At 51.0% G+C, this 26,450-nt stretch overlaps 1 protein-coding gene across 1 annotated transcript; it reads right to left on the minus strand.

Annotated features, from left to right (window-relative positions):
- Positions 1-13,463: 13,463 nt before the first annotated feature.
- On the minus strand, positions 13,464-25,883 carry ZDHHC19 (zinc finger DHHC-type palmitoyltransferase 19). The gene is made up of 8 exons (XM_052649662.1): positions 25,738-25,883; positions 25,302-25,423; positions 24,616-24,755; positions 23,636-23,808; positions 23,151-23,256; positions 14,721-14,806; positions 14,173-14,377; positions 13,464-13,583 (listed from the first exon to the last, which is right to left on the minus strand). The coding sequence occupies exons 1-8, from the start codon at positions 25,881-25,883 to the stop codon at positions 13,464-13,466; spliced, it is 1,098 nt and encodes a 365-aa protein (XP_052505622.1).
- Positions 25,884-26,450: the final 567 nt, after the last annotated feature.

Raw genomic sequence — 26,450 nt, forward strand, 5'->3', positions numbered from 1 at the left:
TTCCTACAGGACGGTAGAGACTAGGCAACAAGTAGCTGCTGTTCCCTCCCTGTCTTAGCTCAAGGTATTAAACAGAATTGACTTAAGAAAAGGTTTATTTTAAAAAATTGAAAGAGAATTGAGTAATCTCTGAAACAGATATTCAGTTCTGGAATTCAAAGCTTTTTGAGGTTTCTCTTAGCTGGTACCAGAGGTATTTCTCTCCACCAACGGTAACCACCACTTGTGCCCGCCTCCCATGACCCCAACAAGTGAGCACCCTCCCGATGTCTCTGCAGCCCGCCTCCCTCTCCTTCCCGATGCTCGACGGTCAATCACCTGAGCCTGCTTCTCCAGCGGCTGCTCTTGGTGGGCAGAGAACACACTTTGCCCTTCTCTTATGTGTCCTTTTTCTGCAGACCTGGGGGCAGGCACCTGTGCCCCCACCCCATCCCCCATGCCCAGCCCAAGTTTTGACTTGGCCTTCCCTTCGGTGGTCTGGATGTGTCCTTAACTGCCTTAGTCTGGTTCCCTGGGCAGCTGACGCCGCTTCCCTGAACCTCCGTTTCCTCATCTGTCTACTGGCACTGCTTATTCCTCCCTCACCTGGCTTGCGAGGGAACGTGTTTTGTGACTCGGGCATGAAGCCTCACACAGCACACATGAGAGCAAATTTTCTTCGGTCGCCACCAGTCCCAGGGAAGAGGAAACCCCCTCTGACATCCCACCCTCCTCCCAAGGGTGGGCTCCAGCCCTTGAGGACGTCACATGCTTCACTGTGACCACCCTTTTATGGTCAGTCATCTTCAAGTGGCTGACAAAAGCGTTGCCTGCCATTTCAGCTAACAACCAGTGCTGCCCACCATGAACCCATCAGTCACGGCAGCCTCTCCACCAGTATGCTCCGAGGAAAATTTAGCATGGAGACAAAAGAACACAGGCCCTAGATAGATAAGATACATATCAAAGGAATAATTTCAACGAGCCCAGATTCTTGCATCTTCCTACACACAGAAACACACTAAAATCATTAACTCAAGGTGTCTGCTTTTTATGATTAGCAGCAATTATTTGATGTTTGACTATATATACTTTTTATTTCCCAGCAAAAAGTGAAAAGAAAGTGAAGTCGCTCAGTCGTGTCTGACTCTTTGTGACTCCCTGGACTGTAGCCTACCAGGCTCCTCTGTCCATGGGATTTTCCAGGCAAGAATACTGGAGTGGGTTGCCATTTCCTTCTCCAGGGGATCTTCCCGACCCAGGGATCGAACCCGGGTCTCCTGCATCGTAGGCAGACGCTTATATATCCTGGCACCTTCTTTACCTCTTTGGAGAAGTTCCTCAGAGTGATCTGAGAGGCTGTGTCCTGGGCTATAGCCTTCAGCAAGGTCCCTGCATAAAACACAACTCATAACTTTTAGGTTGTGTGTTCTTCTTCAGTTGACAAGTCTTACTGGAATCTTCTGCTGGCTGGTCATTTAAGGTTCAAGCAATCTGCATTCTTTTCCCCCTTGGGGTCTCAAAGTCCCTTCAGGCCAAGACCACCTCATTCACCTTTCACCTCCCCACCTTTCCTTTTCACCCAAGAAATCCACCCCTTGCATAGAGCTCACAAGGTGAGCTAGTTCTATTTGAACCACTGTTTGCATCTCTCAGAATCACAGCCAGAGACTTTTAAGCCATTAAACTCTATGGGGACAACAGAACAAAGGCAGAGAGAGACAGATCAGCAATCATCATTCCAAAGGGGAAAATACACCTTAGGAGTTTCACAGAAGTCACCAGGACAAAAGGCCTGCTATCAGGTTCCAACAGGAAGGGCCCCTGACCTCACTCATGGTGGATGTGTGTGTGTGTTGGAGAACAGGGGTGACTGTGGCAGGGGTGTGTTTGTTGGAGAAGATGGGGTGACTGGTAGGGACAGGGTCTGTGTGTCTGTGTCTCACTCATGGAGTGTGTGTGTGTGTGTGTGTAGTAGAGAAGGGGGACGGCTGTTGCAGAGACCGTTTCTGTGTGTCTGCGTGGGTGGGGATGCACTTACAGAGTTTCCACCTTTCCTCTGCCTTAAACCCTACCACCGGGTCGTGCGTTATGGGCCTCCTGGAGGGCAATTCCAGCCTGAGCAGTGGTTAAGAGAGCTTCAGGAGGTGAGTCACTTAGCTCCTCCTCCATGTGCTGGGTCCCTCTGGGGCCCAGCCTGGCATGCCTCTGCCTGCCTTTTGTCTCTGCTCAGCTCTCCTTCTCAATATCCTCTCCCTGACCCCCAATCAGTCTCACTATCTGCCCCGCCACAGGCGTGAGGTCAGCCAGTCTGAAGCAACCGTCTCTGGTCCGAGGACAGGCCCCTTCCTGGCACAGTTCACCATCGGAGAGGAGAGGTGAGCTCTGAATCGCCTTCCCAGGGCTCCACTGCCCCCTGCCTCAGTGGTCTGGTGGGGAGCCCTCTCTCCAGGCCCCACCTCCCCATTGAGGATCGGCCAAGGCCGTTGTTTAGCTCCTCCACTCCCTCACTGAGTGACCTCGGGCAACTCGCCTCACCTCTCTGACTGTTTCCGCCCTAAGGAAAACAAGACAATAACACCTACTCACAGGATTGCCGGGAGCACTGAATGGGAAAACAGTGTTTCCCAAACTTCAGTCATTCAACTTCCAGCCACAACTTTTGCCATACGTGCCCATCACCTGCTCTATTCTTTACTTGGTGCTTGTCACTAAACCAACTTTAAATCATCTCACTTTGTAAAAATTACACTTTGCTAAAGAACACAGAACCCATGCAGTATGTTAATAAATGCAGCCTCTCTTGTTCTTTCGATCCATTATAAAAACTCCTATCTCCAATCCTTCAATTATTGGTCAGCTTTTGAGCTAGCTGTATTCTTTTCTAATATTCGCTGTCCCTTTAAAGGTTTTATTTATGTGTTATTTTTGACTGGGCTGGGTTTTGGCTGCTCTGCCTCCTGCCAGTTGGCGGCTTTCTAACAGAGGCTTGCTCTAGTGGCGGTGTGCGGGCTTCTAATTGCAGCGGCTTCTCTTGCTGCAGCGCACAGGCTCTAAGCATGTGGTGTTCAGTAGCTGGGGCTCATGGGCTTAGCTGCCCCTCAGCACATAGGATCCTCCTGAACCAAGGATCCAACCCATGTTTCCTGCACTGCAAGGCGAATTCTTAACCACCAAACCGAGTCCTGTATAGTTCCAGTTTCTAATGCTGCTGAAGTGAGCACAATGCTTATTAATATACAAAGTCCCCTGGGGAAGGCACATGTAGGCTGCTCCAGCATACTTTAAGAGACCCCAAGGTAACACACGGCAGCCCCGAGTCCATACCCAAGGCGGGGTGCAGCAACTGTGGGCATGGGGAAACTTCTGCCTGGGGAAGTTCCCAGCCACCTGGAGAACCAGGACCAGGGCCCTCCATGCCCCAGGTGGGCAGTCAGAGGGGCACAGGGGACAAGGAGCCATCCTGGCAGTCCCACCTGCAGGCCGCTGTCAGAGTGCGTGCCTCCTGCCAATCGGTGCCTGAGGACCAAGTGCCAGGATGGCAGAGACCAGGCAAGAGGACGAGGGCAGATCTGGCCTTATTAAGCTCAGGTCTCTTGAGCTGTGTGGGCAGGCAGGGCCTGACTCCATGAGCTCACGGTGACCTGTCCCAATGAGGAGTCAAGAGTGTGGGGACTTCAAAAACAAGCCAATTAAGTGGTGCACAGGGCCCGCATATAACAGCCCTGTGACTATGCCCTGCGCCATCGGTTTCGAAAGCACTTTCACCTGCTTTTCTTGGTACGTCACCCAGTGAGGCAGTCAGGACAACTCCAGGACTGTTACTCCACAGATGTGGAAATGAGGGTTCAGAGAGGCTGAGATGTGAACTCTCAAGACAGTAAAAAGGGGAAGGCAATGTGGGATATTTACTGGCACCTCTTACGTTCCCATATCTGACCTCATCTAACCTCTGGGATGGTGCTGGAGGTATGAGCTAGAAGCCAAATGAGCAAAGTTAAGAATCCTACCCAATAGAAAGATGGTAACGACTCTATATGCAAGACATCAAAAGAGACACAGATACAGAGAACAGACTTTTGGACTCTGTGGGAGAAGGCAAGGGTGGGATGATTTGAGAGAATAGCATTGAAACAAGTATATTACCATATGTGAAATAGAGGACCAGTCCAAGTGTGATGCATGAAACAGGGCTCTCAAACCCGTTGCACTGGGTCAACCCAGAAGGATGGGATGGGGCGGGGGGTGGGAGGGGGGTTTGGGACAGGGGGACACTTGTACACCCATGGCTGATTCATGTCAATGTATGGCAAAAACCACCACAATATTATAAAGTAATTAGCCTCCAATTAAAAAAAAAAAGAATCCTACCCAAGATGTGGCAGGTTTGAATTTGTTAATTACAGGCAGCCCCCAACTTTATCTAAGTGTGGTCAAGAGATATTCTCCCAGTGAAATAGGCTACAGTCCATGGGGTCGCTGAGTCGGATACGATAGAGCAACTTCACTTTCATTTTCACTTTCCACTTTCATGCATTGGAGAAGGAAATGGCAACCCACTCCAGTGTTCTTGCCTGGAGAATCCCAGGGACGGGGGAGCCTGGTGGGCTGCCGTCTATGGGGTGGCACAGAGTCGGACACGACTGAAGCGACTCAGCAGCAGAAATAGGGCTTTTATGGTATTTAGGTACTCAGGCTAGTCCAAGGAGGGCCAGTTAACCCACAATACTCCAGAATTCTTGAACATGTACAGTGAACACTAGAAAAACATTACTGTAACACCAGTAATTGAAACAGAAAAGCATTTGATTAAAAAAAACCACACACACAATTATTCTTTATCTTGAATGTTTGCCTAAAAATTTGAGGCCAGATAGAAGAGTGGACATAATTTCCCCTGCCCTCCTATTTTAGAACTTAAAAAGAAGAAAAAACCAGGACTCAATGGACATGAATCTGAGCAAACTCCGTGAGATTGTGAAGGACAGGGAGGCCTGGCTTGCCGCAGTCCACAGGGTCACAAAGAGTTGGACACGACTGAGCGACTGAACGACAACATGTGGGAGTGGGGCAGGGGGCACACAGCAGCCCGTGGGGAGCAGGCTGGAGCAAAAAGGACAGAGTCAGCGGACCCAGTAGGGATGTTATGAAAGGAAGAAGTGGGTGCCCGGGAGCTGGCTCCACAGGAAGGGGCTGGCAGGATGGCCAGGGACCCTGAATTCTCTCCTGTTCAAGAGGCTGCTTCCCACGGGAACCAGACGTCCGGCCTCCGCAGAAATATGACAGAGGATCTGCCAACTGCTAGGGAGCCAGGGATTCAGAAGCCTGAAAACAAAGCGCGAGAGCAGTTCTGTCTTCTAGGGAAGAGGAATGTGTTTCCAATGGGTAGAACCAGAACTGGATTTAAACGCCTGCCACCACATACAAAAGTCTGGAAGTAGGGGCAGGTGTGGCGTCTAGCAGCAGCTAGATAACCCCTTCTGTCCTGGGAAGTGTAGCCCAGGGCTCCGACTGCTCTCAGCTCTGAAGCTGAGGCAGCAGGTTCCAGTCTTGGAGCCACACTCACCAGCTGTGTGACCCAGCAGGTGTGTTACTTCTCTGAGCCTCACCTCCTCCTGCATAGGCAATAAACTTGCCACCCAGGCCACTTCAGAGAATAACACCTACAGAACAACTCACACACAGAGTCAGGAACACAGCGGCAGGGGCGCACACATGTAATCAACACATGTCACCTCCCACCCTGGCTGGCTCCCTCACTTCCTTCCGAGCCTACTTTGAGCCAGGTCATGAGGCTGCATCTCAAGGGTTCTTGTTGTTCAGTTGCTCAGTTGTGTGCAACTCGTTGCGACCCCATGGACTACAGCTTGCCGGGCTTCCCTGTCCTTCACTATCTCCTAAGAGTTTGCTCAAACTCACATCCATTGAGTCGATGATGCCATCCAACCATCTGATCCTCTGGTTGCCCCCTTCTCCTTCTGCCTTCAATCTTTCCCAGCAACTGAAGGGTGGAAGAGGTCTTTCATGATTCAAAGCGGGTATAAAGAGATAAGAGGCGTGATTCTAATTTGAGATCAGAGGCTGACAGCTCATCAGGCTGTGGAGGCCACCACCTCCCATTCGGGGAGCCCTACAGCAAAGGGGTTTGTAGTGGGCATGCACCCAGCTCCCAGGTCAAAGCAGAGCAGCCGGCCAAGCCAATGAAAGCATCTATAGCCCCCTAGTCCCCAGTGTTCTCAGGTAACGTCAGAGCTGGAAAGAGCCACATATCTGGTTCCACATTCTCGTTGCACAGATGAGGGAACAGGCCCAGAGACGGGAAGGGCTTTTCCCAGTCACACAGCCCAGCAGAGGAAGTGCTGGGCTTAGGAATCAGACGTGCCAAAACCCAGAGTGGCAGCCAGAATCCCCTTTGTTAGGAAACACTTGCTCATTTACCACAAGCATCTGATGAATTTGCTTCCAGTCTTTTAAAAATACATCTGTGCTCAGTTGCTAAGTCATGTCCGACTCTGCAACACCATGGACTATAGCTGGCCAGGTTCCTCTGTCCATGGCATTTCCCAGGCAAGAATACAGGAGTGGGTTGCCATTTTCTTCTCTGGGGATCTTCCTGATGCAGGGATTAAACCTGCATTTCCGGCATTGGGAGGCAGGTTCTTTACCACTGAGCCACCAGGAAAGCTCCTTTTAAAAATACATAAACATAATTTAAGATATTTAAATATAGCATGATATACAATAGTATCATTTTAAATTATACATGAAAAAAAATGTTTTTTTAATTAATTTCGTTGCCTCCTGGGTATGCTGTGATTATTCAGTGTTTATTGAACGAATGGATGGATTTTTATCTCCACTATCCCAGTCCAAGCCTCAGCCTTTTTATTAACTTCTTCCTGAATGACAGGAATAGGCCTTCAATTGGTCCCTTCCTCTGGATACCCCTTCACCCAGAGCCCTTCCTCCCCGTACCCACTCAGTCCTACCATGGCCTCCACAGAAGGGGCCCCAGGGGCAAGGAGGGCAAACGAGGCTGCTCAGAGAAGCCCCCTAATCCTGCTCCTCTCAATGTCAAGGCTGACCTTGGGACACCCTTTGGACTAGTCTTGAAACAGGTCTGGGACCTCCAGACACCCTCTCCCCTGGATCCACCCCCCAGCACCCCCAGCTGGTGCTCCTCTCGCTCAACAGCTGGGTCTGCCTTTGCTTTTACTCTCCTTTCCCCCTGGTTCTGGGACTCAGAAAGACCTTGAGCCTCTGGTGGGACTTCAGGGGAATAACTCAATCTAGACAATTAGGGCTAGGGACTTCCCTGGTGGCCCAGTGGCTACGAATCTGTGCTCCCAGTGCAGGGGGGCAGATCAATCCCAGGTTTGATCCCTTGTCAGGGAAGCAGATCCCACGTGCCGCAACTAAAGATCCCACATGCTGCAACTAAGACCCAGTACAGCCAAATTAATTTTTTAAAAAGAAAATAAAATTAAGGCTAGTTTGATAGGGGAACCCTTTCATAATGTATGCAGATAACAAATCATCATGTTGTATACTTTAAAAGCCTTACAATTTTACTTGTCAATTATGCCTCAATAAAACATTAAAATAATATTAAGGCCAGAGTCTGGGAAACGGGCAGGACCTGAGGAGACAGAGGCTCAGCCAGGCCCAGCACTGCTGAGGCCAGGGAATGAGTGAGTTCTCCACAGTGGGGCACACCCCAGGCATAGGACCTGGGAGATACTCTGACAGGAGGTGGGAGAGAGTCATGGGCAGAGTACCCCTGACTAGGAGGAGAGTCTGGAGTGTCTGACCCCCCCCAGATCAAGGGTAGAGAGAACTCAAGAATGAGTGTGTGGCCAGCAGGGGAAAGACAGCTAAAGACAGACGGGCGGCGCCTTCTCTCCCTGAGACGGGTGTGTGCCATCCCCAGGGAGCACCCTGGGGGCCTGGCTGTGACCAGAGGCCCTCTGGCTGGAGCTGGTGCTGAGCAGCTCCCAGTGAGACTGGACGGTGAGCCTGGAAGGGCGTGGACCCTCCACCAGACCCCAGGGCCCAGTGCCCGAGACCCCACTGAGCACAAACAGGGTGGGACGGAACCCAAACAAACTGCTCCTTTAAAGCCGCCTGAAATTCAGGTTTCAGGAATGTTTGATCTGGGGCTTCTCTTTCCTGCAGCAGGATATTTAAACAAAACAAATCTTTAAAGGCTTCAGCTCCAAAGCTCAGAGCCCTCTGTGTGCCTACTTCTGGTCTCCGCTTCAGGAACAAACCTCCTTTACTCTTTGGTCTGGATTGTATCCAAGGCAGATGGAGTCCCTGGACCAAGGCGGGGCCAGCCCACGTCCCTGCCGAGGGTTCAAACAACCAGACTTTTCGGCCTTCCAGAGGCTTCCTCGCCAGGGGCTCAGCAAGGCTGGCAGTTGGGGGTGCCAGCTAGGAGCAGAAAGGGCTGCATCCCTGCCCTAAACCCAAATCTGGCCAGTTCTTCCCTAGGGAAGAAACTTGGTGGGGAAGACAGCGAGCTGAGAAGTCACCCAGGGAACGTGACCCAGGCTGGGTCTGTCTGGGATTGAAAGAGGTGGCCCATCCTCAGTCCTGGCCACTTCCAAATGATCCAAACCCAGAGCCTGCAGAACCAGCAGAGGAAGTAGAGACCGAGGGCCGGGGCTCCCCAAGCCCAGGCCTAGCCCTCACAAGGCTCCCTTGACTGTAGCCCCACACCCGCGGGGCTGTGGTGGGTGTGAAGAAGTGAAAGCTCAGAGCGTCTTCCAAGAGCTGGAGGCAGCCGGGCTTCTGCAGATGCTATAACAGCGGTGACGAGAGGCCAGCGGCTTTCCTGAGGCCTTATCACCAGGCAGCACAGGGCCTGCCTTCCAACCACGCTCTCCTGCCGTCCCATCCTGGCATCCCACTGCCTGGCCAGGCAATGAGCAGGCGGGAGAGTGTTCTTTCCATGCTGTGTCTGCAGGGGCTGCAGAACAGATACCTAGGGACAACTGGGCAGAAGACTTTCCAGCCCAGATAGCCAAGGGTCCTGCCCAGGGATCGGTACTCCTGTTTGGTGACCTAATGCTCCCCCCTTCCCCCGACTAGGGGACAGAGGAGGTTCAGGCAAAGGACCCTAATGGGTCATCGAAGAAGCCCTGCCTAGGGCCCAGTCGGCCTCAGGGCTTGTACCCAGACCCACGACACTCGTGCCTGGCCACTAAGTCATAGACTCCCAGGAGGGCAGTGCAGGAATAGCCCCAGGGATCCTCCAGAAAGCTCTATCCTTGTAGATAGGGAGAGGGAGGCCCGAGGACTGTCCAGGGTCACACCCATAGAAGTAACTGCAGCATCTTCCCCACAAATCATTTTGAGGATTAAATGAGATAATACAAGCCAAGCACTAAGCCTACGGTTAGCATCAAACTGATAGTTATCACTGTCGTCACTTTTGTGAATTTTGCCTGTGGGAGCCAAGTTATTATACCAGACCTCCAGAAGATCAGTGCCCTTCCTGTTTACAGTCCAGGCCTCTGATCCACGGGGAGTGGTGGGAAGCAGGAGACAGGGGCCCAGTCTTGCCTGGCCTCTACTTAGTTCTATCATCCCAGGACAAGCCCTGCTGAGCCTCTCTGAGTGCCAGTGTCTTAGTTTTCTTTTCACTGAGAAATAAGCTGGATATTCAGTGTGGGGATATCCCTCCTAGTATGGGAATCTCCAATTTCAGCAGCAAAACAGTCCCAGAAGCAGCAGCAGCAGCTGGGGTAGCATGTGCCTGGCTTGGAAGAGGAAGCCCCGGTCAGAGACAAAGGCGCCCTGTGCAGGCCCTGTCTCTGGCCTGGCCCAGAGTTCTAGAGATTTCCATACCCAGGCCCAAGGGCTTCCAAGAATCACATTTGAAAATTATTACTTGAAAGCCGTCAGACAGTTTGCTTTCTGTTCCCAGAAACGGTCGTCCAAAAAAGGTGGTGAGGGGTGGAGAGAGACAGGCAGAGTCATCGTAGAGAGTGCGCGGAAGACAGTGAAAGGAGGAAGAGGGCAGAGAGACAGGACAGAGTGGAAAGGTGAGAGGAGGTGAGGCAAAGACAGACACGGACGGACAGACCAGGAGGCTACAGGGAGAGCCAGCGGGAGCGGCAGGCAGCGGCTCTGAGTGAGGCCAGGGGAATAGGGTTCAGAGGACTACAGCCTTGACTTCCTTCAACCCAAGACACCCCCTGGCCTCGAAATAGATGCAACAAGTGCTTTCTTAACAGGAAACCCCTCAGCCTGTGGGAGAGCACAGCCGTTGGGGAGTGGGGGTGGGGGGTGATCTTGCTGTTCCCTTGAACATGTCAGCCCACACCTCCATTCCCCTTTGGCTGGGGGATAGAAACATGCCTTGACTTTCTGTAACACAAGACCACAAACCTCCTCTCCCGACACCCTTCTCTTTTGCTGCCTGGCCACCAGGAAACCCACACCCAACGGCAGCCCCAGTGTTGGTATCCCCAAGGCCCCAGCAGATCATAAAGTCCTAACTCGGGCATCACCTGGATCCTATTGTGGGGACGATCACTACCCTGATTAAGCACCTCCCACGTACCAGCGCCAGGTTCAAGCTCTCCACGTGCACTGCATAATGAATCCTCATAAAGGCACAATAGCGGCAATAATTCATCCCATTATACGGTGGGCCGCCCAGCTTCAGAGCCCATGCCTTAGCCACTACTCTGAACTGAAATAAAATATAACTGCCTAGGAAGCACAGTGTCATGACAAAGACTAAATAAGCAGCTTTGGCCCCGCCACTTAGCAGCTGTGTGACCTCGGGGAAGTGATTTGTTTGCTGAATCAGTTCTGGTTGCTTCAACTTCATGGTGAGAATAACAACTCCAGAGGGTTGTTGTGAGGATTAAAGGAGATCATGTGAACCAGCTCGCCCAGGTCCTGGCCCAGTGAGGCTCAGCAAAGGCTTGTTTTCCAGGACACGTCTGGCAAAGCGTCAGCCCAGCCCCTTCCCTCCACTGCGCTCCGCGTGCAGGAGCTGGAGGAGGATGTGGGCATGGCTGGAGTGTCACCTGGGTGCCCAGGAGCCCAGGAGACTCAGCCAGCAAGGGGCACGCTCTCTGGGAGGTATGAGGACTCTGGCTCCCCAATTCCAGGCTTCGGCCACCTCTTCTGCCCTGTCTCTCCCTGCCCTGCCTCACCCTCAGCCACTGGCAGGGCCCCCTTGGGTGGGGCGGGCAGGGCAGGGCGAAGGCAAGGCAGCAGGGTGTCATTATCACTCCAAGCAGAACTGAAGTCAGAGTTAAGCCTGCCTTCTTATCCGGTCCCCAGGCCCTGTGCTGACATGTCCTGCTGTCTCTGCAGGGCTGCCCAAGTCCCTCCTCCTCCAAAGTGGTGCCCGGAGCAGGAACAGGAGGGGCAGCCCATGAAATGGAGAACACGTTTGGACACTGAGTCATCCCATCCCTTCTCTCTCTAGTGAAAATGTGTGAAACTGAGGGTGCAGGGGCAGTTGGATGAAGTAACCCCTAAAGCCCTTCCAGCTCTAACGAGTTAGGACTCTGACCACTGTGAGCTAGCCGTGATGGTCCTCCATGTTTACAGATGAGGGCCCCGAGGCCAAGCAGACGACAGAGGCTCACTCCCATAGCACACTAGTTGGTAGCAGAGCTGAGTGACACCCAGGTCTCCCAACTGCTGGCCCAGGGCTCTTCCCACCCCACATGCCCTGACCTTCTAGAAAGTCATGGAGGAAAGGTGTAAAGATGAAAAGGGGGTGTCTGCTTCCAGGTTCCCCCTCCTTCCTTTTGTTCCAGGAGTGGCCTGGGGACCCCACAGAGTGGCTCCAGACATGTGGGCACCTGATAGCCCCACAGGGTGGGGGTCACTCCTTGGTTCCTGTCCAAGGGGTGGTAGGGACTGCAGGGCTTCTGGGTTGTGTGTGGAGAGCTGGCCCTGTTTTCAGACCTGATAACACCCCTCCCCATATCAGTTGGCCAAAGACTGCGAGGGGTGTGTCTGGGAGTCAAGGGCAGGCTCAGCAGAAATGTGGAGAAGGCAGGAAGGAAAGGTGGGCACAGTTCAATGGAAGCCCCCAGCCTGGTAGGAAAGAATTTTTGAGGGTGCCCAAGGCTGGAGGGAGAGAGTGTAAGGGAGTCAGAGAAAGGGGTGAGACAGCTCCATGAACACCCCCCATCCAGGCCTTGGCCCAGGTTCCTGAATCCTCTTCCTCTCTGATGGAGGCTTGGACCACCCTGAGGACTCCCATTTGGGAGGAGGACTGAGAGCCTCTCCTCACTGCTCAACAGCCTGGGCAGAGCTGTGCTCTCAGAACGCACACAAACAGGCCCCTCACACAGATCTGTGCGTCACATACACACCTGGAGTCCGGGTCTCAAAGAGTCCTGTCCTCGTCCCCACACATGCGACCATGCGCTGTGGGCTTCCCAGACAGGGACAGCTGCTTCAGCTTTACTTGTAAACATGTCCCCTGAGGATTTTTAATGTGGCCGCTGAGGCCTTTTACAAGGTTAAAACTGGGCTGCCTTTTTGTAAGGTGGTGAGTACCTTGCATCCCTCCCCAGAACCTAAGATTAATTCTGAAAGCTGAGAAAACAAGAGGGCTTAGGACAGGGGAGACCCTGGGACCAAGGCAAGTGGGGTGAGATAGAACTGGAGTCTCTGGGTTGAACGAGGCTGGCCAGGAGCCCAAGAGCTAGAGCCAGAGGGGTGGGTGAGGCTGGGCCTGGGGCGCAGGAAGAGGGAAGGGCAGCCTCAAAGGGGACCCAGCTTAGAGAGAACTGGAGCCAAGTCCTGTATCGTAGGTCACCCACCTCCCCAGGCTGGGCCCCAACACACAAACAGGCACGCACACACAGGCGCATACCTTCACCGGGCCCTGGGATGCTCAGCCAACCCTTCCCTCGCATCTTCACCACACCCCCCTCCCCGGATACACGGGTGGTAGGAAGCAGCGTGGTTAGTGCCCATGCTGAGGGTAACAGAGAACCCTCTCACCCCTTTACCTCCCAAGATGAGGCAGGGGGAGGGCCCACTCCCAGTCGGAGGGCCAGCCCAGCCCTCACAGTAGGCTCCAGCGTGCCGGCTGAATCAGGTCCAGCTTGGCGAATTCCCAGGCGACGGGCGCCCCCTGCAGTCAGACAGGGGTGCAACAGGGCAGAGGCTGGGACTTGGGCGGCCACTCCTGCATCTCTCCCCTCATCTTCAGCCTTCTCCGTAGTTGCTATGGTTGCCCCATTTGAAGTATGACAGCAATGTTGAGCGTCTTGCCCAAGGTCGCAGAGCCGGTCAGTACTGGACCTCGGCTCTTCCCTCCGTGGGGCTTTGTCCCAGCCCTTCAGAGCCCGCCCCTTCACACTCCCTCGCACAGACAGTGCAGCAGGCAGTTGTAAACGATAGGCAAAGGGTATTTAATGCGCTTGGGGTCTCAGTACTCCCGCCAGGGGAGTGGGCAAGGGCAGGCGGCAGGGCACAGGGTCTTCCCGAGAGGCTCAAGAGGTGAGGTTCGGGGGCAGGGACTCCTGGCATCTCCCGGGGCGAAAAGGCAAGAAGTAGATGGAGCCTTGTCTGGGAGCCTCCCGCAGCCGGGGCAGCACTGGGCTGGCGTGGAGCTGAACACAGAGCGGGGCGGATGGGGGCTGTCCTTGAGCCCCGCCCCACAGACCACCCACTGCGGAGCAAAACACTGCCCAGGCCACTGACAGGCAGAGCAAAAGGAGGGGCCAGCAGGGTCCCTGGGGGGCTGTGGGTTACCCACCCCCACTTCTTCCCTAATGCTCCACTTCCACATGATTCATAGACCCGGTTTCACAGTAGAAGATGCCTTTAAATAATGGAATCCCACACCCACCATCCCCCACCCCCACCTCCGCCAATGGTAAACCACTGGACTAGTCTCAATTCTCTTGAAGAGCTGAGGAAACTGAGGCCCAGAAAGGAGAAGTGACTGGCCCAAGGCCACCCAGCAAGTGAGCAGTATGGCCTTTTTCTTTGTGAGTCCAGGGACCCCTGGGGTATTCTGGAGGTCTGTGACTCTACTGCCAACGCTCTTCAGGCCTAAAATCCCCCTCTCTCCAGCTGAGTGTTCCAGCTTCAGGGCCAGCCCAGCACCGGGGGGCTTCTCCCCACACCCACAATCTGCAGACGCCCTCTCCCAACACACACACATGCACACACACACACACACACACACACACTCACCTCCTGGAGGACTGCAGCCTCACCGCTCCCTGGGGGACCCTTCCCTGGTTTGTAGAGACCCAGAGGTTGAGGCTGGGGGGCAGACCCAGGCCCAGGGAAGGTGGGGGGACTGAGTACGGAGGGGCACGTTGGGAAGCGCGGGGTCTGTATGGGCACCCAGTCAGACCCCACCACTCTCTGCAGCCAGACAGCTTCGGCCATGTACCTGGGGAGCAACAAGCCAGATGCAGGTGGTCATTGCCTCCTGGCCTGGTCCCTCTCAGTCTGGGGGGCACACAGCCTGGGCCTGGCCCTGCAGGGAGCTGGCACCTGTCTCCTCCAGCCTGCAGTGCCCCTTCTAACCCCTCTTCTTGGGGCCAGAACCCACAGAGGCAAGGAAGGGGAGGCTTCAGGGGCTCCCACTAGGCCCTGGAGAAAACTCCCAAAGATGAGGAACAGTGAGCATTAGGGGCCAGGAGCTATGCTCAGGGGCCAGGGGAAACCATCCAGCTTCACCCCACCCCACCAGCCCCAGGGGCCACCACCAGGCCTCTGCTTTGCCAACTCACTTGGGTCCCAGCGGTGCACAAATTGTTAAATACCAGTTGCTGGCACAGCCATGGTCGAAGGGGTTGTATCCCTGCAGGTATCGGCACTGGAGTGGGTGAGGACAGAAAGAAGAGCTCAGATCCAGCAGGACGGGGCAGGCCACCCATACCAGCCCTCTGAGTGCTGGTCAGCTCAGCCCAGCCTGGGGCTGCGGCCAGACTCCAAGGACAAAGGAGCCGGAGGATCAAGTAAAACGTCCCACAACCCACTGGTGAGTAGCTCTGGCACCACACCCACATCTCCTGCCGGCCCAGGGGTCCTCCCCCATCAGCTGTAGCCACTTTTGCAGTCTGCTCCCCTTCTGTCTCCCCTGGCCACACACTTCCTTCTGCTATCTCCTTCCAGATAACTTGGATCTTCCTTTTGCTGTTAAACTGCTCCAAAGACAGTTCCATCCTTGCTCCTTCAACTTCTCTACTTTCCCACGTCTCATTTTTTGCTTTTTTTTTTTTCCCTAAAATTGTGCCTTCACTGAATTTCACTATCTGGAAGGGTGGTTTATAATCCAGACTGCTCCCTTTCACAGATGGGGATATTGAGGCACCAGACGGCTAAGTAACGCAGCCAAGATCTCCTTGCTGGTGTGTTGTAGAACTGTGATTTGAATTTATGCAGTCTGGCTCTAGAGCCCTTGTGATATAGGCAAGTGCCAAGCAGAAGTTGGAGATAGAGAGGGAATGAAGTTGAGGTGTGTGAAGAATGCCTGAAATGGGTTCTGGTATTGGGAAAGAGGGCTTCAGGTGTCACTAGTGGTAAAGAACCTGCCTGCCAATGCAGGAGATGTGAGAGACTCAGGTTCGATCCCTGGGTCAGGAAGATCCCGTGGAGGAGAAAATGGCAATCCACTCCAGTGTTCTTGCCTGGAGAATCCCATGAACAGAGGAGCCTGGCAGGCTACAGTCCATGGTGTCACACAGAGTCGCACATGACTGAAGTGGCTTAGCACACATGCACATGAGAAAGAGCCCTGTCTGGCGAATCAGGGTGCAGACCACATTTAGGTTTCTTAAGGCTGGAGATATGGATTGAGACAGCCCCATCTGAGTAGTGCAGGGAGGGCAGGCCTATGGCCTGACTTGCACTGTAAGAACCACAGGATGTGGGAAGGGAGAAGGCTGCCCAGGAGAGGCTGAAATGAGGGACTGAGGCTAGAGAGAGAAGACATGAAGACCACAGGGGGCTGATGAGTAAGGGCTGTGCAGAGGAGTCACACAGGAGCTGAGAACCAAAAATGAGTGGGGTGGGGTGATTAAGTCTTGACTGGAAGGATAGGAAATGGTGGGTAAAGAGGTCGCCTCTGTGCTTTCAGCTGTCTCAGTGTCTCCACCTACTCCCCCTCAGTGATGCAGCCAACTACAGGCTTCCTAAAACAGGCTTTAATAAAAAAAGTATTGCCACGTGGAAGGAATCCCATGGTAAGGGATGTTCACTTTACCACTCTGAGTAAACACAGTACTGAAAGTCCAAGGTAATGCAGGAAAAGAAAAAGAAATAAAGCCATACATTGTGGAAAGAAAGAAATGAATCATGACGTGATTTTCTATGTAAAATCAACAAAAAAGCTATTAGAACTAATAAATAAGTCTAGAAAAATTGTCAGACTCAAGACTAATACACAAAAATCCATTGTATTTTCTTATAGTAATAAACAAATGGAGGGATTTCCCTTGGGCTAGTGGCTAAGACTCTGCATTCCCAATGCAGGGGACCCAGGTTCAATTCCTTGTCAGGGAACTAGATCCCACATGCCCAAACTAAGAGTTTGCATGTCGATACCAAGGATCCCATATGCTGCAACTAAGACCCAGTACAGCTTAATTATTTTAAAATACAAGTGAAAATGAAATTTTAAAAATTTTAACACAAAAATGAAACATTTAGAAAAAGGTCTAACACAATGGAGTCAAGATCTATATGCTGAAAATTGACACTAATGAAATAAAACAAAGAAACTCTGAATAAATGGAGAGATATACCATGTTCATGGATTCAAAAACTCAGTATTATTAAAATGTCAATTTTCAAAACTGATCTACAGGTTTAAACAAAATCCAAATGAAAATCTCAGCAAATACTCTTATAGAAATCGACAACTTGATTCTAAAATTTATATAAATTTAGATAAGATAAGTCAAGGTAAATAGAATAACCAACAAAACTTTGTAAAATAATAAAGTAGGAGAACTCACATTGCATGATTTCAAGACAACATAAAGCTGCTAAGCAAGACAGGGTGGTATTGATTAAAAAAAAAAAAAGGTCCAGAAATACATCTTCACCTGTACAGTCCATTGTTTTTTGACAGATATTCAAAGGCAACTCAATGGAAGGATAATCTTTTCCAAAAATGGTGCCAAAATAACCCATAAGCAAAAAAAATAAATCTTGACCCATACCTTATATCATATACACAATTTAACCCCAAATGAATCATAGTCCTAAATATAAAACCTAAAAATAAAATATCTAGAAGAAAATATATGAGAAAATCTTTATGACTTTGGGTTAGGCAAAGATTTCTTAGTTACATACCAAAAGCACAATCCATAAAAGAAAAAACTGGTAACGTAATTCATCAAAACTTAAAACTTCCGATCTTTGGAAGATACTGTTGAGAAAATGAGATGACAAGCCACAGATATGGAGAAAATATTTGCAAAACACATATCTGAATCTTGAATATAGAAATCGTGAAGTGAAAGTCACTCAGTCAAGTCCAGCTCTTTGCGACCCCATGGACTATACAGTCCATGGAATATTGGAGTAGGTAACCATTCCATTCTCCAAGGAATCTTCCCAACCCAGGGATTGAACCTAGGTTTCCCACATTGCAGGCAGATCCTTTACCACCTGACCCATAGAAATCTTAACACTCAATGTTAAGAAGGCAAACCAACTTTTAATGGTCAAATGACTGGAAAAGACTTCTAATCAAAGATAAAATGATGGCAGGACTTCCTTGGTGGTCCAGTGCTAAGACTCTGCACTCCCAATGCAGAGGGCCCTACCAACATTACACAGACTCATCCCTGGTCAGGGAACTGGATCCCACACGCCACAACCAAGAGTTTGAATGCCATGCAACTAAAAGATCCCACAAGCCAAAAGGAAGATCAAACGTCTCACAAACTGCAATTAAAACCCGGTGCAGTTACATAAATGAATACTTTCTTAAAAAGATGAACTGATGACAAACAAGAACATGAAAAGATGCTCAAAATCATCAGTCATTAGGAGAATGCAAATTAAGACCACAATGAGACATCACTGTGCATTTCTTAGATCGGCTCAATTTTTCGAAAAATGAAAATGCCAAGTGTTAGCGATGCAGAGCAACTGGAATCCCTATACACTGCTCGTGGAAACTGCAGTGGCACAGCCATGTGGGAACACAGTGTGGCAGTTTCTTATAAAGGTAAACATACAGTTACTATATACACAGCAACACCACTCTTAAGTACATATCCCTCCCCCCCCAAAATGAAAACTTGTATTCACATGCCTGTCCACCAACATTTATAATGGCTTCATTTCAGTTCACTTCAGTCGCTCAATCGTGTCCGACTCTTTGTGACCCCATGGACTGCAGCACACCAGGCCTCCCTGTCCTTTATCAACTCCTGGAGTTTACTCAAACTCATGTCCATTGAGTCAGTGATGCCATCCAACCATCTCACCCTCTGTGGTCCCCTTCTCCTCCTGCCTTCAATCTTTCCCAGCATCAGGATCTTTTCCAATGAGTCAGTTCTTTGCATCAGGTGGCCAAAGTACTGGAGTTTCAGCTTCAGCATCAGTCTTTCCAATGAATATTCAGGACTGATTTCCTTTAGGATGGACTCGTTGGATCTCTCTGCAGTCCAACGGACTCTCAAGAGTCTTCTCCAACACCACAGTTCAAAAGCATCACTTCTTTGGCACTCAGCTTCCTTTATAGTCCAACTCTCACATCCATACATGACTGCTGGAAAAACCATAGCTTTGACTAGACGGACTTTTGTTGGCAAGGTAATGTCTCTGCTTTTTAATATACTGTCTAGGTTGGTCATAGATTTTCTTCCAAGGAGCAAGTGTCTAAATTTCATAGCTGCAGTCATCATCTGCAGTGATTTTGGAGCCAAAGAAAATAAAGGCTCTCACTGTTTCCATTATTTCCCATCTATTTGCCATGAAGTGATGGGACTGGATGCCTTGATCTTAGTTTTCTGAATGTTGAGTTTTAAGCCAACTTTTTCACTCTCCTCGTTCACTTTCATCAAGAGGCTCCTTGGTTCTTCTTCGCTTTCTGCTGTAAAGGTGGTGTCATCTGCATATCTGAGTTTATTGATATTTCTCCCAGCAATCTTAATTCCAGCTTGTGCTTCATCCAGCCCAGTGTTTCTCATGATGTACTCTGCATACAAGTTAAAATAAGCAGGGTGACAGTATACCGCCTTGACATACTCCTTTTCCTATTTGGAACCAGTCTGTTGTTCCACATCCAGTTCTAACTGTTGCTTCTTGACCTGCATACAGATTTCTCAGGAGGCAGGTAAGGTGGTCTGGTATTCCCATCTCTTTAAGAATTTTCCATAGTTTGTTGTGATCCACACAGTCAAAGGCCTTGGCATAGTCAATAAAGTAGATGTTTTTCTGGAACTCTTACGCTTTTTCAATGATCCAACAGATGTTGGCAATTTGATCTCTGGTTCCTCTGCCTTTTCTAAATCCAGCTTGATCATTTGGAAGTTCATGGTTCATGTACTGTTGAAGCCTGGTTTGGAGAATTTTGAGCATTACTTTGCTAGCATGTGAGATGAGTGCAACTGTGTGGTAGTTTGAACATTCTTTGGCATTGCCTTTCTTTGGGATTGGAATGAAAACTGACCTTTTCTACTCCTGTGGCCACTACTGAGTTTTCCAAATTTGCTGGCATATTGAGTGCAGCACTTTCACAGCATCATCTTTCAGGATTTGAAATAGTTCAACTGGAATTCTATCACCTCCACTAGCTTTGTTTGTAGTGATGCTTCCTTAGGCCTACTTGACTTTGCATTCCAAGATGTCTGGCTCTAGGTGAGTGATCACACCACCATGGTTATCTGAGTAATGAAGATCTTTTTTGTACAGTTCTTCTGTGTATTCTTGCCACCTCTTCTTAATATCTTCTGCTTCTGTTAGGTCCATACCATTTCTGTCTTTTATTGTGCCTATCTTTGCATGAAATGTTCCCTTGGTATCTCTGATTTTCTTGAAAAGATCTCTAATTTTCTTGAAGAGATCTCTAGTCTCTCCCATTCTATTGTCTTCCTCTATTTCTTTGCATTGGTCACTGAGGAAGGCTTCCTTATCTCTCCTTGCTATTCTTTGGAACTCTGCATTCAAAAAGGTATATCTTTCCTTTTCTCCTTTGCCTTTTCCTTCTCTTCTTTTCTCAGCTATTTGTAAAGCCTTCTCAGACAATCATTTTGCCTTTTTGCATTTCTTTTTCTTGAGGATGGTCTTGATCCCTGCCTCCGGTACAATGTCACGAACCTCCATCCATTGTTCTTCAGGCACTCTGTCTATCAGATCTAATCCCTTGAATCTATTTGTCACTTCCACTGTCTATTTGTAAGGGAATTTATTTAGGTCATACCTGAACGGTCTAGTGGTTTCTTCAATTTAAGTCTGAATTTGGCAATAAGGAGTTCATGATCTGAGCCACAGTCAGCTCCCGGTCTTGTTTTTGCTGACTGTATAGAGCTGTATATTGTCACCCTGCTTATTTAACTGATATGCAGAGTACATCATGAGAAACGCTGAGCTGGATGAAGCACAAGCTAGAATTAAGATTGCCAAGTTTCCACTGCACCAAGATTAAATTATCCACCTGACTTCTTTGCCTTTTAAATCTGGTCAGTCCCAGACAGATCACTTAAGATTGTCAATAACCTCAGATATGCAGATGACACCACCCTTATGGCAGAAAGTGAAGAAGAACTAAAGAGCCTCTTGATGAAAGTGAAAGAGGAGAGTGAAAAAGTTGGCTTAAAACTTAACATTCAGAAAACTAAGATCATGGCATCTGGTCCCATACTTCATGAAAAATAGGTGGGGAAACAGTGCAAACAGTGACATACTTTATTTGGGGGGGCTCAGAAATCACTGCAGATGGTGACTGCAGCCATGAAATTAAAAGATGCTTGCTCCTTGGAAGAAAAGTTATGACCAACCTAGGTAGCATATTAAAAAGCAGAGACATTATTTTGCCAACAAAGTTCCATCTAGTCAAAGCTATGGGTTTTCCAGCAGTCATGTATGGATGAGAGCTGGACTATAAAGAAAGCTGAGTGCCGAAGAAGTGATGCTTTTTAACTGTGGTGTTGGAGAAGACTCTTGAGAGTCCGTTGGACTGCAGAGAGATCCAACCAGTCCATCCTAAAGGAAATCAGTCCTGAATATTCATTGGAAAGACTGATGCTGAAGCTAAAACTCCAGTACTTTGGCCACCCGATGCAAAGAACTGACTCACTGGAAAAGACCCTGATGCTGGGAAAGACTGAAGGTAGGAGGAGAAGGGTACAACAGAGGGTGAGATGGTTGGATGGCATCACTGACTCAATGGACATGAGTTTGAGTAAACTCCAGGAGTTGGTGATGGACAGAGATGCCTGGCGTGCTGCAGTCCATGGGGTCATAAAGAGTCAGACATGACTGGGCAACTGAACTGAAATGAACTGAATGAGGATAATGGCAACCTCCTTTAAAAGGTCCCATGCATGCACTGTGGCACTGAGTGCCCCCAACCCTGCAGCAGGCCACCATTGACCCACGCCTCTGCCAGAGGCTCCTGGACACTCACAGGCAAGTCTGGGTCAGTCTCTTGTGGGGTCACTGCTCCTTTCTCCTGGGTCCTGGTCTGCACAAGGTTTTGTCTGTGTCCTCCAAGAGTCTGTTTCCCCAGTCCTGTGTAAGTTCTGGCGACTCTATGCTGGGGTTAATGGAAACCTCCTCCAAGAGGGTTTATGCCATACCCAGGTCTACTGCACCCAGAGCCCCTGCCCTTGCGGCAGGCCACTGCTGACCCATACCTCGGCAGGAGACACTCAAACACAGTTCTGGCTCAGCCTCTGTGAGGTCTCTGGGTCCTGGTTCACACAAGGTTTGTTTGAGCCCTCCAAGTTTCTCTGGCTAGTATTGGGTTTGATTCTAAAAGTGATTTTGCCCCTCCTACCATCTTGCTGGGGCTTCTCCCTTGCCCTTGGACATGGGTTATCTTTTTTTGGTGGGATCCAACATTCTCCTGTCCTGCCTCATTTATAATCACCAAAATCCAAAAACAAGGCAGATATCCTTCAACTGGCAAAAAAGAGTAAAGAAGCTGTGACACACCTGTATGATGAGATACTACCGAAGTAAAGAGAGGGAAACTCCTGATACAGGAAACAACCTGGATGAATCTCAAATGGATTACATCCAGTGAATGAAACCAGACTCAGAAGGCTATGATTATATTTATATGAAATTCTGAAAAAGGAGAAACTGTTGGGCTAGAAAACAATTCTGTATTTGCCAGGGGCTGCAAGTTGGGAGAGAAATGGACTACAAAAGTCCATGAGGGAATTTGGGGAGTGAGGGGAGGGTGGATGGAGCTATTCTAAATCTTGGTTATGGCAGTGATTACAGAACTGTATGTTTGTCAAAACTCATACAACTGTACACTAAAAAGGGTGAATTTTACTGTGTGTAAAGAAAAAAGTCCTATCAAGGTTTCCAAGTTTCCACTGCACCAAGATTAAATTATCCAACTGACTTCTTTGCCTTTTAAATCTGGTCAATCCCAGGCAGATCACTTGATTGCGCATGCCACACCTGCTGCGATTAGCAGTGTTCCCTCACCCTCCTACCAACATTCCACAGACTTTTAGGCTTCCGTGCTTTTTTTGCACTCTTTGCCCCTCACAGCAATGCCTCGCCTTCTGCCGTCCAAACCCGCTAAGTGGCACGTCCGACTCAACACCGCGGTCCTCACTGAACTCTCAGTGCTCTGAGTTTGTGCTACACAATGTCGGGAGGCGCCTCTCTCAGCGCGTTCGCTGGTGTCTGATGAGTTACTCTGATTTCCGTTTCCTTGTCAGCACACTCTCAGGATGCAGCCTCACTCTCCTCCACGCCCATGGCTCAAAATAATGCGCACGGGGCCTAGCCCTCACTAGTGCACCTTCGACGCAAGAAGAGTGACTGCCGAGCTCCGGAAGGAGGTGAGATCTGAGCTGAATCTGCGTCTGGAAGGGCTCAAGAGGCACCTTCGAGAGAGCTCAGGCCATCAAAGACCAGGGCGAAGGAGAAAGCGGAAGGTGCGGAAGCCCGGAGGGGTAAGGTGACCACCCACAGCCCGATACCATCATGGCGCCCCGCTCGTCCCCACGTACCTTGCCCTCGTAGGACCGCTCCGCCGCGCTCACCGACATGACTTGGATCAGCAGCAACAGGAAGAGGGGCACCAGGAAGCCGGCGGCGGGTACAGCAACCAAGATGCTGCACAGCAGCTAAGGAGCAGCGCCTCGGGGCAGACCTCCTGGGCCCCGGCCCTCGCATAACCCCGCCCACACGAAGCCCCGCCCACACGAAGCCCCGCCCACCAGCTCCCTGCCCACCCTGCTGCCTAGGGCCCGTGCCACCTCTAGCATTCTCCATCCTTGACTCTGCCAGCTCACCCCTTCACAGTTCCTCCTATCCCCACCCATCTCTCTGACCCTACCTGTCCTCACCTCGTCTCAAATCAGTCCTGTCAGGCGGCTTCACCGTCTAACCCTGCTCACCATTAGCTCTACCCGCCCCGTGACCCCGCCCCTCTGTTGACAGCTCCTCGCCACCCTCACTGTTTGGTCGTGGGTCCCCACAGCCCAGCGGATACGCGATGGCCTTGTCCATGGAGAAGGATAGGTGGGTCGTACGCACCAGGAAGATCAGGCAGGTGACCAGCATGGCACCCGAGTAGAGGCATAAGGACAGGACAAGCAGCATGAAGAAGCGGAAGTTGCGGTGACCGATGCAGTTATTGACCCACTTGCAGTGGTGGTCAAAGTCCTAGGCAAGAGGGAGAAGGCTCAGGCCTTGACCCAATCTCTGATCCAGGCTCCATCGCCCCCAAATCTTATGCGCTCCCTCTAAACCACCCGCCCTTGACCTCATGAAGTGGCTCCCATTCCTAGGGAAAATCTAAGTCTCAAAGTCCTTAACCCTGCTGGCATTCCCCCGTTAGAGCACCGCAGGGCTCACAGAGCTGCACGTCTTGTCAAGAGGCTTTGGAGACAGGACCTGCCTGGTCTTCTCTGGGACAAATCCTGGTGTAACTTCAGACAGGACATAGAATATCTCTGGGCATCTGTTTTCTCATCCACTGGGTGGGCCTAATAACAACACGCTTGCCCAGCCAGTCTCCCAGGGTTGTAAGGACCAGTTAAGACAGCACATTGCTGAACTGTTGCAGACTGTGCACTCAGAACCCAGGAGACCAGGAGACCCTCTGGCCTAGACATTCAGAAGAGGCAGGATGTTCCCCTGGCTGGTCCTGCAGCCTGCCAAGGGCATTTGGACATCCAGTGTCATTGAGCCTGGGAAGAACAGCAGTGTCTGACCAGGCCCAGCATAGATGTGGATGCCCCTCTACAATGTTAGCACCAGTGCAGAAAGGGGCCAGTCTCCCAGAAAAGGTGCAGGCACAGAGGCAGTGACCTGCCTGAGTGATCAAGAGTGGCTGGGAATTACTGCCACCTTTGGTCTTTAGCAGTCCCAGAAGTCATTTCACGCCCACCACTGGCCCCCATGTGAGTAGGCTTCCTGGTCCCAGACAGGTGCCGGGAGAGTAGGTGGGCAGGAGAGAGGGGCACTTACCTCCACACAGATGTTGCACCAGGGACAGTGGTAGGTCCGGGGCGGGCGGTGGAAGCAGCACTTTTGGCACCACTGCAGGCGGAAGGCCCTGTGGTTCACCCATACCACATGTACCATCAGGGGCCCCTGTTCATTGGATCCTGGCATGGGAAGAGGATTGAGCAGCAGCCCGAGGCCCTTCCATCAGTCTGCTGCAGCAGAAGGGTGGAGGCGGGCAGCCCCACGACATCCCTGGGCTCAGGAAGCGTGGGGACCAGGTGGCAGGGGAATCCTTAGTCCCCACTGAGCAAGCTGGCCAAGCTTAGAGAGGCTGGTAGTCACAGGGAAAGTGGGTTTCCAGCCCAAGGAGTTCTTCGTGAACTCAGGCCTTCGGTACTATCACCGACGCTTTACAGAATTTGTGTGGTAGGGAGGAGGAAGAGAAAAATCAGTGGTTGTGAACAGCTGGCTTCTCTCCCAAGAAACTTCTGCCCTGGCCCTACCCTCCAAGGAAACTGGAAAACCTCCAAGATTCTGTGTTTTTCACACCTCCATGGCTCAAGAAATGAAGTGGCAGATGCGGGGCCTGAGCAAATGAGGACGTGGGGTGAAGGAGCCCTACGGCCCCAGTGGTGGTGGGGGGAGATGGGAGGAGCACTTTAAGGATCACCCCTGCAGGCAGGCGCCCCAGGGAGCCAATGTCTCACCTTGATGCAAGATGCCCGGGTCTGAGAAGTTGAGTGAAATGAGACTGAAGAAGGTGAGGATAAAGAGGAGGCCTGCGATGATGGGAAAGGCCCATTGCCCATTCTGGGCCAGCCACCTGCAGCTGAAACAAGAGCAGGACTCAGCCCTGAAGCTCCAGTTCACCTAGTCAGAACCCACAGACCATGAACCCTGCTCTAAATATCCAGGCTTGTGACAGATCCATAGAGACTCCACCAGTCACCCTGTATTACCAACCACCTGCAGCTCCCAAATGCACCAAGCCCTCTATACCTCTAATAGCATTCAGTTCCCTTTGCCTAGAACATCCTGCCTTCCTGACCCCTCTTCTGCACTCCCCCGGCCTCCGTACTATCATTATCTGCTTTCCTTTCTGTTGATCTGTAAGAAACCAGATAGCTTGTGTGGGAGACTTACGGAAATGCGAAGAAGAGGCCACTGAAAATGACCAGCAGCACCACGTTGAAGGCGGCGAATAAGCTTGGGAGGACCCAGGGGAGCGGGGCCTGAGGTGAGGGGTGGGGCTCCTTCATGAGCGGCATGTCATCCTTCAAGAGCGGCATGGCTGGACCTCCTGTGCCCCCAGGGGAGGTGAGAGTCAGCAGGCTCCCTTCCCGCTGCTGGCTCTGGGAGCTCCATGGCCACAGCAGCCTTGGAAGCCACAGCCCAGTGTGGAAGGAAAGGAGTCCCAGTGTGACATCACAGAGGCTGAGGAGAATGGGGCTAGCGGCTCTCCAGCGCAACTGTCTGCAGCCAGTGAGCATCACTCCTGACAACAAACCACATCCCTGCTTGTGCTGGGGACTGAAGGGTCCTGTCCTTGCAAGGTTGGCTTCAAGACCACGTGAGATTAGAGAAACGTGGGGAGAAGATGGGTGATGCTGCTCACCCTTTCAGGATCAGTGCTCATCAGAGGAAACAGTGTTCATCGTTCTGTCTCCATCTGTTCCTTTTTTGTTATTACAAAATCTCACTTTGGGAGAGGAGGCAGCTAAATCTTCCCTTGTTTCCAGGGTTGGCTTCATGACACAATTCTGGTCAATGAGACAGAGTAGATGTTGCAGGGTTTCTGGAAAGGCTTTTGGTTTCCTGATTAAAGGGGGGAAAAGACACGGTGCAGTTTTGCCCCT

The sequence above is a fragment of the Budorcas taxicolor genome, chromosome 1, assembly GCF_023091745.1.
Source record: "Budorcas taxicolor isolate Tak-1 chromosome 1, Takin1.1, whole genome shotgun sequence".
NCBI classification, from domain to species: Eukaryota; Metazoa; Chordata; class Mammalia; order Artiodactyla; family Bovidae; genus Budorcas; species Budorcas taxicolor.